Below are 12,846 nucleotides of genomic sequence, written 5' to 3'. Positions count from 1 at the left end.
ATTTATAGCACTTGAGTTTTCAATTTTTCAAAGAGAAGAAATAATGTTTGTAAATTGTAATGTACTCTGAGCCTCCATGACTTCAACACTGTCTTCATTCCTTGGTATCAAATCCATCTGCTTTATTGTTTGTAATGTACTCTGCCAACAAAATTAAGGTAATTAGTTAATGATTAACACAATCTATCAAATCATAAGAAGTGAAGTTTAATAGTATTTGGGTTAATCCTTATGCATACTTGTTTCTAAGATCACCTATATACATTATCACCACTGATTCTCCATAAAGAGATATACATCCCCTTTGAGGCAAAAAAAACAAAGGAAAAGAGAGCAACACAATAAAACAAGTAACATATGTCCTTCCAGAAACAGACAAGAAGTAAAATCACAAGTTTCGTGCTTTCTAGTATAAAAAAGAATGTGGAGATCAACAAAAGAGAGATTCCCACAGCATAGGTAATGTTAGGTCTAGTGATAGTAAGATATCTAAGTTTTCCCACAAGCTCTGATCCTTGCATCATCCAAGGGTTCTTTTCTCTTTTCTTCAAGCTTATGATTTTCTTCTATTGGTCTAATTGTGGCCTTGCAACCCAACATCCACGTTCTCTTCTAACCAAGGACATAATTGGAGAGATGGCTCTACTTCTTATCTCGAAATACAGGCAGGAAAAAGTTCAAGTATACGGCCTCTTAAGTTGCATGATCTTATCACAACCAGATTACAAGAGAAGATTTCTTATTCTCTCAGAACTATGTGGTTCCAAGTACATAGCTGAGAATCAAGCTCAAGCTTTGCTCAAGTGAATTTCATGAGTTCAGCCTAGAGTCAAGTTCATAATGAATTGACCAAAACAGGACAAAAAAAAGCTAGGATGCTTTTGAAGACATTTCAGGTCACGTGGATAAAAAGTCTTTAGAATCCTAATGCACAATTAAAAACAGTGGAGCAACAGAATTTTATAATTACAGCTATAAAAAAAAAGTTCCAATACATTTGCGGCAAAGCTATCTAGAGAAATTGTCCTTTAATTTGGGTCAAGCAAGAACTGCCAGTAGACACTCTTTTAAGACATTCTAAACTAATCAGCTGTATGTAGGAGAATCCCATTTTTGATAATTAATATGATGTACAGTTGTTCATCCAATTAAGAGTCATACTATTCTTGTAGTAAGAAGTCTTGTGACTGTCAAGCTATGGCTCATCTCTTCAACTCACCTTTGCTAAACCTATGTCAATTACCATCAATTCTATGAAAGTAATAGTTGTGTGCTTGTTGACAGGTGTAAAAGGCAGGAAGTGTACTTCTTGAGTCCCACCTCTAGCCTAGAGAGCACAAATAAATATAAGAACTCAGGTATTAGTAAGTCGATGCACTTCTCTGAACATGAAAGTTGCTAATGATTCCTAACAGAAATGACAGGATGAAATAGCCTCTAGCATTGAATATGCATGAATAAGTGAAAGTAGGATCCACAAGCAAAAATTAGGAAACATTGAAGAAATGCAGTTGAGAATATGCATGAATAAGTGAAGGAGGATCCACAAGCAAAAATTTGGAAACATTGAAGAAATGCAGTTAACTGGTAATACAACATTATTTTACAATTATACAGCGCCAGAGGCGGACGTATCCATAAAGAAGCAGAATATAGCCACTTCAATAAACATTTAACTAAAACAAAACTTCTATCAGAAATTTTTAGCAACCCATGATATCTTTCATCAAATCTAACTCATTCTACCACTAAAACTCTACACCAATCACGAAATCTCAACTAGGTTCACTTTTGAGCCCATTGTAATGGAAGTTCCAGAAAATTAGTTACTAATACTCAATGGCATATGGGTAGATTTTATACATAAGGAATTCAAACAGTACAAGTCTAATAATATTAAGTTTTACCACTAATTATACAAACTGAAACCTGTCAACCTAGGAGGTAAAATACAAGTTATTACTAAAATTGTAGTAAGATGAAGTTTAGTGTTACCTCTTATGGACATTCCAGAATATGTGAATCAATCTTAAGCAAACCAAGAAACAAGTCTCCTGAACATCAGTTTGTCAACTCCAGAAGTTGCAACTTTTACTTTCATTTCTTGACATATCATGAGGAATTCACAAGCTTTGTGCGTCGAGTTACGGGATCAACTTCTACTCGAAGCCCAAGTCTAACAAGTTCTGGAACATCTACAGTTCCTTGAAGCTCCAAATCAGTAATAACCCCTTGGTTTTCTGTATTCCCTTCCAATAGGTTTCGCACACACCAGATTCCCCACTCCCTTAAGAAAGGATTATCTTCATCTATAACACACTGTTGTAGCAGTAAAAGGATCCCATTTTTATCCCTAATCTCATCTTGGACATGCCTTCTCCTATAAGCACAATTTCCAAGTATGGCAACGATATCTCTCCGGAAACCTTGGTATGGACAACACCTAAATGAAGAAGATATTGTTCCCTCCTTGATCTGATCCTGCTTCATTGCTTTCCTAATTGTCGTTGGAGGTTCAAGATCCCAAAGCAAGTTCAAAAGAAATTCAATAAGCCCAGAGGAAACAAGTACGTCCACGACATCCTTTGAACTTTCTTCCTTAGAGCTTGACAAGTGATCAGAAGCGCAAATATCTCTCAAGATGGTGAGAGAGTATCCTAGAACATCAATAGGAGCAGACCCAACTGGAAGATCACTTTTCCCTCTTATTGAAAAATCAACAACCCCAGAAGCACTCTTCAATATCCCAAAGATACTTCGAGCAAAATCATGAGAAACAACAATATGCTCTACTCGCTCATTCAAGATTTCTGAAAGTGTACTCAACAGATAAGACTGCTCAATAACAAATTGATCAACTACATGTGTAACAACACCATTGTTCTCAACGGAAGGATATGAATGTAATTTGAAGAAAATTGATGAGATGTAGGAGCCCTCAATGCAAAGTTTTGAGAGTAACAACTTTAACCAAACTTCTTTAAGACCAACTGCAAAAGAGTATGAACGCATAAGCTTACCATAATAATCAAATAACAAAAGATTTGAATATATCAGAAGTTACAAAATTCACTGGTCTTTACCGGCTGATGCAGTACGCAAAATTTCTATCAGAATGGGCAACCCTTTCTCCGAACATAAATCTGTAAGCAGTCCATCCGTACCATCACAGCAAGTGTAAATAACCATACATAAAGGATCACATATTTCCTGGTTTCTAACTCTAGCAATCTTCAAGAACTTATGAGGAAACAATTGGTACCACACATCACATTGACGTTCTCCTCCACCCACTGAGTAGTTTCCTAGAAGTTGCAGCCCAACTCGAATAATCATACAATCAGGATCAGGAGTAAGTCCTACCGACATAATAACATCCACGACAATTTCAACTCCTCTTTGTTGAAGAAACTCATTCTGATTTCTTATCTCCCCAGCACACAGATTTCTAAGTACCTTAAGAGACAATAAAAGGAGGTAACGGTAAGAGATAGATGACAGAGACTGGCAGAGATGGAGGACAGTGGTGACAACATTCTTGGACGACAGATCTAACCGTCCACCCTCCTCCTTGGCAAGTTCTATCAGCTTCTCGAGTGCCGTTTCTAAAGAAGATGAGTTTGACACAAGTAATAATTCTTTGGCAACATTTTCCGGGATTGTAAGCTCTGCTACAATTTGATCATCCACAGTAACAACTTTATCATCCATTATCTAACAAGGAATGCAGAAAAAATGATCAAATTAATGAGAAGGATCAGTTCGCTAAAACAACTTTTAATTGCACTTGAAAAAGTGATGGAGAAGTGCATACTGTATTGACTATTGAACATCACAATGAGTTTAATACTAACAAAGCTTATCTAACTGAAAGATAAACCTATTTAGACGATAATATATTCTAAAGTATAAATACAACATATGAACACAAACTAAATCTAGAGATAAAAGAGCTTAAAAAAGAGAGGAAAGTAAATTTGAACGGAACTATTAAGTCTTACCTAAGGAGGAAGAAAATTGAAGCAGACGACACCAAAAACAAAGAGAGAAAGGAGAAGGAAAATAACTGGAAAATTTGGCGAACACTACTCTGCAATGGGATGCCTAGGGTTCTATTGTTTTGAGCTAAAGATCTATTAAGATTTTTGGGGTATTAATTTCAAAAACTTCATTTTATAGTCTCTTTTTTTAACACCATAAATTGGGGGTCGGGTGGGGAACATGGGAGGTGAATCAACTAATACTCATCGATGTTTTCTGTTTTTTTTTTTAAAAAAAAAAAGGGAAAAAGATAAAAAATACAATTAAACTAAGTGAAAAGGACAAAAATATCATTGTTTATAGTTTGACTCAAATATGTCCTTACCGTCAATATTTTGGTTAAAAAATGCCCTTAAACTATGCGAAATGAACAAAAATACCCTCCGTTTGTAGTTTGTTCCAAAAATGCTCTTGCCGTCAATACTTTGGTCCAAAAATGCCCTTATTGTTATTTAATGAGTCAAAAATGCTCATTTTTCAAATAAATATATTATTTATTTTCTTTTTAACACATTCTTTTTCTAATAATTTTTTTAAAATAAGCAAATGTTTATCTTACTTCAGTTCAGAAAAAAAATGAAAATATTTCTTATTTTATTATCATTAATTTTTATCGTTATATAAATATAAACTAATGATGGATATACTATGATCTTATATAAATATGGCATATATTGTATATCAAAAGGATACATGAAGTTATTCTATTTTAATTGATAAAATGAGTTTAAGAAGAAAAAAGTATTTCCTACATTTTTATTTGTTAAAGTGATTTTACAAGAGTGTTCTTTAATAATATTTTAGGAAGAAGATGTGTTTAAAAAGAAATATATATATATATATATATATATATATATATATATATATATATATATTCGGAAAAGGGTATTTTTGACCCATTTTGTAACTATAAGGGTATTTCTGGACCAAAATATTGACTGCAAGAGCATTTTTGAACCAAAGTATTGACGATAAAGACATATTTGAGTCAAACTATAAACGGATGACATTTTTATTCCTTTCACTTAGTTCAAGGACATTTTTTACCTTTTCCCCAAGAAAACAATAAGTTATTTTTAATTATAAAAAGATGATATATATTTTTAATCATAAAAAGATGATATATATTTTTAATCATAAAAAGATGATATATATTTTTAATTATAAAAAAGTATCACATAAATTGAGACAAGAAATGAAATGAAATGAAGACTTGTTAGGAAATACCACCTTATTCCTTGAACTCATTTTCGGTATTGGTGTCTTAATTTTCTAATGAAACTTTCTCTGTCTATTTGAACCATGCACAATTTTATATTTACATAAATTCTTTTCATGTTTCGAATTAAATATGCAAAAATTTATTATATTAAAGAAGCAACTATATCAGTTAATTTTTATCATCAAAATTTTGTTGGTTTTCTTTTTCAAGTATTGAAGTACCATATTAGAGGGTAAAGTGCTTTCTCCCGACAAAAATAAGGCTCGAATTCTATATTTATGATTAATTAATGATAAAAAAATACTCATCACGTTATCACAAGCGTTATTGGTGTGGTTGAATTTTGCATTTATCTGATAGGTCTTCAATTTGGTGTTCTAGATTGTGAACCTTTGTTAAACCTTGACAGGTCCCCCACTCACCATATTTATGAGTTATGATGACATTGTAACAAAAAATATCAACATAATCATATACCTTCTCCAGTTCCTTTTCCGTTGCTAATTTTAATCACCACAAAAGTCAATCATTTCTCATAATAAACATAGCGTGAATGAACTCGGATAAATACAGCCGAGAATTCTCTATTAAAAGTTAGAGAGAGTTGTTCTTAATTATAGACATAAGAGAATTAGAAGAAGAATGAGAGAAGATGGAGAAAGTAAACACTTTTGCTTCAACCAACAAAATTGAGCCCTCAGACATATATACTTCTCTACTTGAGAATGATGGGAAAGTAAAAAACTTATTTGTCCTAAGTAGGACCTAAGGAAAATAAAATGAAGAGGAGGAGAAGGGAGAGCAACCATATACCAAAAACACCATACAAGAAGAAACTTAGAAAGCACAAAGAGGAAGGTGCACTTTGCCACCATTCTTCACTATATTCTACAACTCCCCCATATCTCCCTCTTGTATTACTTCTTTGTCAAAACAATGGTGATTGATCAAACACCATTTGCTTTTCATCTAAGAGCATTCACAAAAGCCAGCAAGGAGTCTACATCCCTCTTCTCTGAAGGGTACTTAATGGCCTTTGAAGAGTGCTTTGGGAAGAAGAGTATTGTAGGGAAGCTGCCAAGCTGCAATTCTTGTTGTGCAAATGCTTTCTGGTCACCATCTGCCCTAAATTTCCCCACTTTCACACCAGAACCAGCCAACTTCTCAGCCAATTCAACATAGGATCCTTCCATTGCCTGGCAAAATTGGCACCAAGGTGCATAAAGAACAACGAGCCAAGGCTCTCTTCGGTCTTCCAATTTTAGTAGGTTCTCTACTCCAGGCTTACTCAAAGTAACAATGTCCTTGGTATCAAAAATATCAGCAATGGTAGCAGTACCATTTGTTTGGACAGCGCCATCTATACTTTCATCCTTGATGTTGCCCTTGTGCAAGCCACATTCCTTGGCCTTGGCATCTTCCCACCACCATCTTCCCTCTCTCTCGTGTTGCCCTGGTAGGACTGGCCTTGTGCAAGGTTCGCATCCAATGGATACATATCCTTGTGAATGCAATGAGTTCACAGGCACATTCATGGCACGCAGGAAGTTCCAAATATCTTTTCCGTCCACATTAGCCACGGGGTTCCATTTCACCAAGCTACCAGCACCGCCATCCAACCCCTCAAAAGAAGGGTCCACCTGAACAATGGGGATTTCTGATCGAGTTCCAGGGGACTGATCTTTACGCTGACCTGTGATCCAGGCACGTAAGCCCTTTAGGGCTCTCCTCAAGGGTCTAACCTTCCTTACACGGCAACACTCTTGGTGGCCATCCTCATAGAAAGAGAAAAGCCCTTTGGTCCTAACCAAGGCCTGAACTTCAACTGAATCAGGGAACATGTATTCAATGCGAATGCCATAGTGCTTCTCCACTGTGTCAAATAATTGGTATGTCTCCGGGTTCAACCTCCCAGTATCAAGGCTGAATACTCTGTATGGTCGGCCAGTTAAATGTGCATACTCTATCAAAGCAACATCTTCAGCACCACTGCAACATAAGAAAATCATCAAAGAGCTGCTTAGGGACAAAATCACTTTGGAAAATCATCATTCTGCTACAAAATAAAATAGAGCAATAAAGACAGCTCTCAAATGAATCTGATTTTTGACAGACAAGTAAAATAGCTCACATATCAGGACGCTGAACTTAAAACAATATGCCTTATTCACCAAGGCACCCATAGCAAAATTTCAAACGAAATATAGACTATCAAGTGAAAAAGATAAAATTAGCAAATGTCACAAAGCAAAACAAGTTCCCCTTGGCATTGATCAAGGAGCAATTTTTGCAAAAGTCCATAAATAGATCAGCAAGGATCACAACAATCCACTCTTACTATTTTTCTTTATCGTGTTGTTCACATGTAACATAAAACAAATACTTCCTGACTGGTTCAAATACTAAAACTCATAGTCTTCTAGCCTAGCTTATAAGCATTAAACACTCATGTGATGTCAATATGGAAATGCTCAATCAAACATATAAGAATATGAAATTTAAGAAATAGAAATAAGTATCATAAGTATAGGTTTAATGGTTTAGATGACTAAACATTTTTTTGTCCCCAAATCATGAAACTATTCATCCCTAAACACCTTACACTTCCCTAGTTAGAAGAAGCATCTGATTGTTTTTCAACATTTATTGTGCACATCACAGAAAACATCATCCACACAATACAACCTAAATCCTTATGAACAGAAACTAGGCTCACACTAAAGCAAGATTAAAACAAACTGTACCTGAAAGCAATAGCAATGTCATCCCCAAATTTCTCTAGTGCTTTGTCCATAACCTCAAGAGGGGAAGCATTTTGAAGCTCCTTAGCCAATTTCTCAAAGTCCTCTGCCTCAACATTCTCTCCTACCTCTGCAAATTCACCAAAAAAGCAAACACACACAGCCCAAGAGTCATTTACCATCCTTCAACATCATCAAAAAAACGAACACATGCAAGGACATATATTGAAAATTTCATGTACCAGGAGCCACGATGGTAGCTGCTGACGGAACTATTGAATCATTCCTCTTAGGCTCAGCATTCAATGGCTTCACTGCCGAACGCCTCCGAGAATTCAAAACAGTCGACGACAATAGTTGAGGCCTTTCCAATGGCTGAAAGGTACCCAATTGGGATACTGCAAACACCAAACAGAATGCACAAATATATAAATAATAAATCCAAAAAAAAATGAAATAGAACCCAAGAATATTTGAACCCAGATGCAAAATTGTCGGAAAATATCAAATTCAACTACATAGGGATAAAAAATTGAAACTTTAAATCTGGAAAAAAAGAGAGCAAAAGATCAATTTTCAACCCAAATATATCACACGCAAGGAAAGAAATTCGAAACTAATCATATACAGCAGAAATCTGAAACAATAACAGAAGAATACACTAACCCAGATGCTAAATTGATAAAAAATAAAATTAACCCAAAAATCCGTAGACCCCTATGCTAAAATGCTTCAAATTATCACATTATAGGATAAAGATCAAAACTTTAGAAGGAATAAGTAAAAGGCTACCTTTGGGTTGTTCATAAGAAGAAGATGACGACAAAGACCCATGAATTGCAGATGAAGAAGTGAAAGCCAAAGCCATTTCTACAACACAGATAGATTGATTTCACAGGCACAAAGAAAGATTTGTTCCAGCAAAGAAACCGCTAAATTTCTTTGTGAAAAATAGAGGAAGATGGTGATCGGAAGAAGTCCGTGAGTGTGTGTTGAACACAGAGGAAATCATGGTGAGAAGTATTAAAGGGGACCTGAGACAGGGCGTTCTTCTAGGTTCATTGAACCTGGACGTGATTTGGGATTTGAATGAGAGTCTGATGTGGCGTGATTTCATTGGTTGATCGTCAAAATGTACCTCAGCCCTTCGGTCATGTGGCGGGCCGGCGAGAGAAAGTGAGAGGAGGATTCGTGGTGGAGAGAGAATAGTCATTTCACACCAGTCAAAAGTTTCTCTAGATTCTGGTTTAGATTTCTTTTTTATTTAATTTAATGTAATAATAATAATAATTTTATTTTGAGAAATTAAGATTTGTGGCTCCAGTTGTATATTTTGGGAAAGTTTATATCAACACAATCATTTGGTTCAATATCAAGTACTAGTATAAACTTTTTGCTATTTATATGGTATGAAAGATAAGTATACATGCATTACAAAATCCATTTTGATAACTGATTCGGAATTAAAAGATCTTTTATTTACCATTATCATGTATACCAAATAGATAGAAAAAAGGTGAAACTTGTATATATATATATATATGTATGTAGAGGTGAACAAAATTGAATCGAAAATTAAATTAAATCAAATTATAAATAGAATCAACTCTGAAAAAAATTGATTAGTGATTTATTTTACTTGATTTGATATGGAAAATAATCTGATTATATTTGAGGGATTTGGTTTTTTTGCCTAAATTTTGAATGTTGATGAATAGTGGGCATTGAACATAAAAAAGTGTTCGAAATGAAATAATATTTGGAAAAAAATGAAACAAGGGTATTTGAAATTTTGGGAAATTTTTTCAAAATGTCTATATTTTAGCATTTAATAGGATTCCTTAGCCACACTTTCAATATTTATTAAAAATGTCAATATTTTAATTTGTTATGTATTTGATTTATGTTTTTTTATTTGACTTTCAATATTTATTAAAAATGTCAATATTTTAATTTGTTATGTATTTGATTTATGTTTTTTTATTTGATTTAATTAAAAGAATACACTTATATAACAACAAAAATGAGAAATTTAGCGGAGAGATTTTTTTTTAAAAAAAAGAACAAATCACTTAAAATTTTCATAAGTTACCAATTTAAAAATAAACGCATAGCACTCATCCCTCTTCTTCATCAAATTCTCCAATATCAATTATTAAATTTCCATTGATACTACTCAATTTATGTTGAAGTGAATTCGATTAAATTCTATTTTTCTGTTTGGGAAGAAAATTTTGAAATACAAATCAGTTTAGAATACAACTTTTGTTTAAATCAAAAGTTAAAAATAAAAGTGAATAATTAATTTGATGAACAATTAAGAAACGACTTTAGAATACAATTTTTGAAATACAAAATCCAGTTTAGAATACAATTTTTTCTGTTTAAGCAAAAGTTAAAATGAAACTATATGAGTACAAATAATTGATATACAACATACAAAATACATTTATTTTGAATACAAATCTAGTTAATAATTGAACTTGAACATAACATACAAAATGAATGATTTGAATGCACATGAATACAATACAATATGTTAAAATAAATACAATATTACTAAAAAATACAATTAAAATATAAAGAATACAACATACATATTAGTATGAATACAAATTTAAGTAAGAATATATATCATTTAATTCGCTTATAATTTCATTCAAAGAAATGCAATGTTCTGAAAATATAATTGACATATGAAAAATACAACTGACAATATCAATATGAACACAAATTAAATAGTAGTGAGGTTAATAGAAATACAGACCCAAAAGAAAATTTACTAAATAAACGATTTTATATTGTAAAACAAAAATACATAAAGACTCAAAATATACAAATCAAAACTAAAAAATACTGATATGAACTTAATAAATACAAACTCAATAAGAATTTATACGATCGAATGATAATTTGATGCATATATACTAATATGAACTTAATAAATACAAACTCAATAAGAAGTTATCCGATCAAATGATAATTTGATGCATATCTTTTGTATAATTCTTTTTCATTTTGAAAAAAAGAAGAAGAAAGAATCTGGACGGAGAGAGGGGAATAAAAATAGTGAATAGAGAGAAAGTGAGGTGGAAGGAGAGTGAAAATTGAGGTTGAAAGAGAGTGAAAATAAGATTTATTTTAAGAGGATAATTATAAACATATAATTTGCTATATATGAGAGAGATAAAAATTAAATTGAAAAAATATGAGAGAGAATATGATGGATACACTTTATTTGCTAAAATTTTTACAATATTTTAAATGATTATTTTAAAGTGTAGATATTTTTAATAATTATGTTAGGAATTTTGACTAGTTAGCTAATTTTCCCTTAAAAATTTATGGAAACAACTTTTTCAAACTTGAAATTCATCTTAACAAAAAAATAAAAAATGAACGCTATTTTGCTTCTCTTTTTTTTTAGGTAAAATTACTTAACTACACTCCTTTACTTACCTTAATATCCATTTATCTCTTCTTTTTTAAAAAACATCAAAAATTCCTTAATTCCCCCAATTAATAAAATCTTCAGGATACATAAAGATTTCACTCCTTTTTACAGCCAACACCTACGTTTCCCACTACCCATTTCACTCCTCCATTTTATCCCTAAAATCTCTCCACTTCTTTAGCAGTTACAATTTTCAAATTCATTTTGATTTTCAAAAGGAGTCTATCTCAAGTTTATCAGTTTCTAAGTTTCTAATAGGTAGAAAGTTTTCTTCTCCATTGTTGTCTTCTTCTTGTTTTGTACTACTACATATGGAACGGGGTATCGCTTAGTGTTGGTGTTTCTCAAATAAATTATATTAATAATAATCGTACATATGATTCTGACGATGAAATGTGGGCTGAAAATAGATCTAAGCATTTGCATGACCCATTACGATGAAGGACAAGAGTGTTGTCAAGCCAAAAACAAAGGTCGGAGAAATCCCCAAAAAAGGGCGAAGAAAAGCGGCATCTGTCATTTTTCGACCCACACTTTCTAAGGTATGTATTTAAACAAAATTTTACATTTTTATGGATTTGTTATGTTGTTGGTTGTGTTTGGACAGAAATAGTTTGATACATTCATAATGAAGATACATTACTTCCCAATTCAAGGTTTTCATAGTATGTTAGACCATTATGGATTTTGTAATCGATTAATTTTGTGTTTTGTTGATACATTAAAATCCTAATTTTACATTGATGCATGTGGTTTGTTTGGTCGAATTAAGAGTCATTTAACAATGAAGACACATCTCTCACAATTTCTTATTAGTGTAGTATGTTGTTGATTTTGTGTTTTCATTATACATTAGACCCCCAATTTTCAGCATTGTATTGTAGTGATTCTATTTTTAAATGTATCTCAGATTCATATTTTTCCATTGATGTATCTTCAATCATGTTAATTTCTAATACAGTAAAATCATCATTTTTTGTACAGTTTTGAAGGTGTATCAGATTATTTTAGTGCTCCATTAATGTATCTTTCATTGTGTTAGTGTCATATACAATTTTTTCATAATAATGATTCAAGTATTTTGTTGGTTGGACTGATGTTAATATATTCATGTATCTTATGCATTGTACGATGTGTTTGATATGATGTCATTATAAAACTATGATGTATATACTGAATTTTCAGATTATCCTCAATGTATCATTCACTCTTAATTACATCGTGTGGTTGAAATTAGACAAGTACAATTTTATGTTTTATTTTTTGAATTTGCAGCGCATGAATTATGTTATAAAAAAATACCAGCACATCCATTGAGATTTGGAGCAGTGTTCAATTTTGATTTTGCTAATGAAATAAAAAAGTCCATAAATGAGGAGGGTGTTGAA

The 12,846-nt window shown here is 32.5% G+C and overlaps 2 protein-coding genes across 3 annotated transcripts; both read right to left on the bottom strand.

Moving 5' to 3' along the window:
- Positions 1-45: 45 nt before the first annotated feature.
- Positions 46-4,064, bottom strand: LOC125822174 (uncharacterized). Of its 2 annotated transcripts, none has more exons than XM_049501557.1 (4): positions 4,002-4,064; positions 3,084-3,714; positions 1,996-2,990; positions 46-141 (listed from the first exon to the last, which is right to left on the bottom strand). In XM_049501557.1, exons 2-3 carry the CDS (start codon positions 3,709-3,711, stop codon positions 2,113-2,115), a joined length of 1,506 nt encoding a protein of 501 aa, XP_049357514.1. In that variant the 5' UTR covers positions 3,712-3,714; positions 4,002-4,064; the 3' UTR covers positions 46-141; positions 1,996-2,112. The 2 variants fall into 2 exon arrangements, with proteins under 2 accessions (XP_049357514.1, XP_049357513.1); XM_049501556.1 differs by lacking the exon at positions 46-141 and adding an exon at positions 1,028-1,327.
- A 1,837-nt stretch (positions 4,065-5,901) lies between these two features.
- LOC125822176 (5'-adenylylsulfate reductase 1, chloroplastic-like) lies at positions 5,902-9,020 on the bottom strand. Its single transcript, XM_049501558.1, has 4 exons — positions 8,797-9,020; positions 8,247-8,402; positions 8,008-8,134; positions 5,902-7,252 (listed from the first exon to the last, which is right to left on the bottom strand). Exons 1-4 carry the CDS (start codon positions 8,870-8,872, stop codon positions 6,229-6,231), a joined length of 1,383 nt encoding a protein of 460 aa, XP_049357515.1. The 5' UTR covers positions 8,873-9,020; the 3' UTR covers positions 5,902-6,228.
- Positions 9,021-12,846: the final 3,826 nt, after the last annotated feature.

The sequence above is a fragment of the Solanum verrucosum genome, unplaced genomic scaffold (genome assembly GCF_900185275.1).
Source record: "Solanum verrucosum unplaced genomic scaffold, falcon-dt-bn FXZP01000103.1, whole genome shotgun sequence".
Taxonomy (NCBI): domain Eukaryota; kingdom Viridiplantae; phylum Streptophyta; class Magnoliopsida; order Solanales; family Solanaceae; genus Solanum; species Solanum verrucosum.
The sequence above is the reverse complement of the archived record's forward strand: the minus strand, read 5'-3'. Positions and strand labels throughout refer to the sequence as shown.